General features: G+C 40.3%; 1 protein-coding gene across 1 annotated transcript in view; it reads right to left on the minus strand.

Moving 5' to 3' along the window:
- Nucleotides 1-1862: 1862 nt before the first annotated feature.
- Nucleotides 1863-3808, minus strand: part of LOC106011004 (cilia- and flagella-associated protein 251) — a 4824-nt gene continuing 2878 nt past the window's right edge. Inside the window, exon 4 of the mRNA XM_013087820.1 lies at nucleotides 1863-1902. Within this exon, the coding sequence (XP_012943274.1) occupies nucleotides 1863-1902 (40 nt within the window). The remainder of the gene's footprint in view (nucleotides 1903-3808) is intronic.

Below are 3808 nucleotides of genomic sequence, written 5' to 3' on the forward strand. Positions count from 1 at the left end.
GAAGGAAGATAAAATAATAAGTTTAAGTAAGAGTTTTACGGCGCTCGCAACTGCATAAGGTCATATGAGCGCATATAAAGAAACAAGTAAATTGATTAAGTTTGTTCTTTCTGATTCTCTGAATGGTGATATTTTGTCGACTCATAGAATGATCAGGATTATAAAGCGAAATAAAATCTTGCGCTTTGGGAAAAGATTTCAAAATACTCGTATGTCCAAATTTGGCGTAAACAATTAAGTACATGGTAATAATTCATCTGCTCTTTCTGATTCTCTGATTTGAGGTATCTACTATGTTAACACATTGAAAATCAAGATTACAATAAGAAAAGAAAATGTTTTGCTTTGTGGACACATTTCAAAGTATCACTCGATGTGTATAGTAAACACATTAATAAATCAGACTATTTCTTCTGCTTCTTTGATTGCAGATAAACCGTCGCATGGGAAATCAAGATAGCAATAAGACAAAAAGGGTTTGCTTTGTGAAAATATTTCTAACTTTTACTCAGTCTGGAGCAAACAAACAAGTAAATTTAACTGTTCTTTCTGATTCTCCGAATGGAGGTACGTAGTGGGTGGTTGGCGGGTGCTCTGGTGTTGTTTGCTTCTTATTTCCTATCAAACATCTATCGTCCTTATCTCCTCTTCTTCTTTTGTATGTTTGTTACTCTCTTGTAATACCTCTAATCTTCTGGCACTCAAGTGACCTTATGCAGTTGCGAGCGCCGTAAAACCTCTACTAACACTAAACTAAGGAGATACGCAAACACATGTAAACCCAAGATGTACAACAAGAAAATGAAATGAACACTTCGATTACAGGAAGTGACACAAATTAAAAATTGCGTATTCAGGGTGCACAAAACTTAATGTTTTTTTGTATTAAGTATTAGTAAGAGTTTTACGGCACTTGCAACACAATAAGATCGTATAAGTGCCAAAGATCAGAGGTGTTACAAGAGAGTAACAAACACAAAATAGAAGGAGGGTAGATAAGGGCGATAGATGATTGATAGGAAAGAAGGAGCAAACCGCACCAGAGCACCGGCCAACCACCCACAAAAGTAGAGGTGTAAATAATAATTAATTGGCAACTGAGGAGAAAGAGGCGAAAACAGCCCCTAGACATGGATTATTGGTGCTTCTATAAATAAATCATCAGTAGTTAAGATTAAGGTTCCTCGAGTTTTCTTCACACCCTGATCCTAGGGTAGGTTAGATCGATCACCTTGTCATCTCGGAAAAATACGAATAATTTGAAGGTTCCTTGTGGAAGTTCCCACGTTAACTTAACCCTGTCCGTACGTCCTGGGGTCATTTCGTACCTCCGGGATTGTATTCTTCACATATATTTAGAATACTTCTAGTACGATGATCTTTTTAAAACTGTCAGTATTTCTCAGTAAATTATTTTGACAGAATGCCATGCAAAGCGTACGGATCAGATTAAAAGGTAAATTTCCTCTTTGGAAAGTGGTGGCACAGAGTTCCTCACATCGTATGGATACGATAGTAAAACACGATGTACGGATAGGTTTAAACTAAAAGGTCGAGACCCAGGGCGGTTCTAACATTGAAAATAATAGGCCCTTCGAGCGTCATCCGGGCACAATTCAAAATTAATTCCTACGCAAAAACAGAAGCCTCCCTAGTCAGCATAAATATTGAGACCTTCAAAAATGGCATGTGGCAAGAAGTGGCTGCCTGTCAGGGATGAAATAATTCTACGTTCAAACTTATGAATTTATTAATGAAACACTGACAAATAGATCTATTGATCCTTGTTATTCATAATATTCTCATAGTGTTTCATCTCAGTATTGAAGCATCACTGTAGTTACTGACTTACATTCTCGTAGTCAATGATTACCAGATACGAATAAGATCACTAAATGGCATCTGAAAAAGGGGCAAGGGATAACACAATGAAGTTGTTCCCGCATCCGATCCGTACATTGGGGGTTGCCATGTTAGTGAGACAAATTCCTGGGCCTTCGGCATATTGTGGTAGGGTGGACAGTTCCTTTCCACGCCGCCTTTACTTCCCCAACTTGAAGTCAGGTACCCATTACTGCTGGGTGGGCAGGATGGGCGAAAAAAATCAGTGTCCGAACCGAGGCTCGAACCCAGACTTTCCGCTTCGGAGACAGCGCACTAACCGCTCCGCCACCGCACCCTCACAATACAATTTTTTTAAATTCTTTAATATAGAAATGAACGTGAAGACAACTGCACCGTGAGAGTACTAAATAATAATTAGGCTCTAACAACGTGTCAGCGTGCTTCTCTTATTACCTTAGCCTTGACCCAAACGTTTAATTAATTAATTTCAACCAAGTAACTGTTTCCATCTCATTGTAGAGTTTCCTCGGGATACAAGCCCCCGCCGCCCGAACACTCTATGTTTTGACAAAGGCTCTCGAGGCCTAGAGATTAAGGTGTTGGCCTCTCATTCAAAGGTATATGGTTCAAATCCGGGTAGCGACCGAACAATTTTCTTCTCTAAGATTGTCTCCTTTCGCCTCCTTTCCCTCTCTCTAGCATTGTTCTGTCGTCTGATTTTGTCTCCTCTTTCTTCCCCCACCCCCTAACCTCCTTTCCCCACTCTCCTGGGATCCTGACTCTTTCAGCAGCCTTTCTACTGCTACTCCATGGCTCCTTCATACTGCCGTCTTTCAGCTACAACCCTGATTTTCTGGTAGGAAAGATCTACACCTAGCCTTCTCGGACAAGGGCGAAAAAGCTCGGAGGGCTCGTGTGCAAATTGCGCATATTAAAGATCCCTTGGTGATCTAAAATCGATAAGAGTAGGCTTCGGTCGCCACCCGGGCAAAATTCAAAATTTCCTACCAAATGAAAATGTTAGGTGTGTCCCGCGCGCTCATATGACCTTATACAGTTGCTAGCGCCGTAAAATACTAACAAAAAACAAAAACAATGAGCGCTTCATTCCTTTTTCAGAAAGGTCCAAACAGCTCAAGACGCAGGACCAAATTCGATCTGATATCACTTCCTTGCTCAGATTGAGACATCGGTAGGCCTGCGGTTAGGCTACTGGACTCGTAAGCGTGAGATTGCCGATTCGTGGGTTCGAGCCTCAGCTCGGTCCGACGTTGTGCCCTTGGGAAAGGCACTTTGCACGAATTTCCCCACTTGGCTCGGTCCTTTCGGAGACGGACGTTAAACAAGGAGGCCCGTCTCTTAAATAATCTAAAGGTGTTGATAGGGGCGTTAAACCCGTACAATTTCAACATTTAGGATTGAGACAAATTATGTCCCGTGCTCAACAAACCAAGTGTATGTTCAACAAAGTTGAGCAATATCCAGGTTGGAACAGAAGGGGCAACAACCTGTCACCTGATGGTCTTCCCACCTTGGCTCAACAACAACAACAAAGCAAACCGATTAGTTATTGTGTTTGATTGATGTTGTTTCGTTTTGTTTGGAGCGGTTTTTCAAATTATTTTTTAAATTGTTCTTTTGTTTTGTTTGTTGAGTTGGGGTTTTTTTTGGTTTTTTGGTTTGCTTGTTTGGGCTCATAAGTTGTTGTTGTTGTTGTTGTTGTTGTTGTTGTTGTTGTTGTTGTTGTTTTCATTTTGTTTAGTTTTGTTTTTGGTGGTGATTTTGTTTCGTCTTTGTTTTTTGGTGTGTTTTTTAGGGGAGTTGTTTCGTTGCTGTTATTGTTGTTGTTTTGTTGCTTTGTTGTTGTTGTTGTTGTTGTTTTGTGGGGGGTTGTTGTTGTTATTGTTGTTGTTTGTGTTATTGTTGCTTTTGTTGTCGTTTTGTACTTTTTAAAACCTACTTC

The sequence above is a fragment of the Aplysia californica genome, unplaced genomic scaffold, assembly GCF_000002075.1.
Source record: "Aplysia californica isolate F4 #8 unplaced genomic scaffold, AplCal3.0 scaffold00643, whole genome shotgun sequence".
NCBI classification, from domain to species: Eukaryota; Metazoa; Mollusca; class Gastropoda; order Aplysiida; family Aplysiidae; genus Aplysia; species Aplysia californica.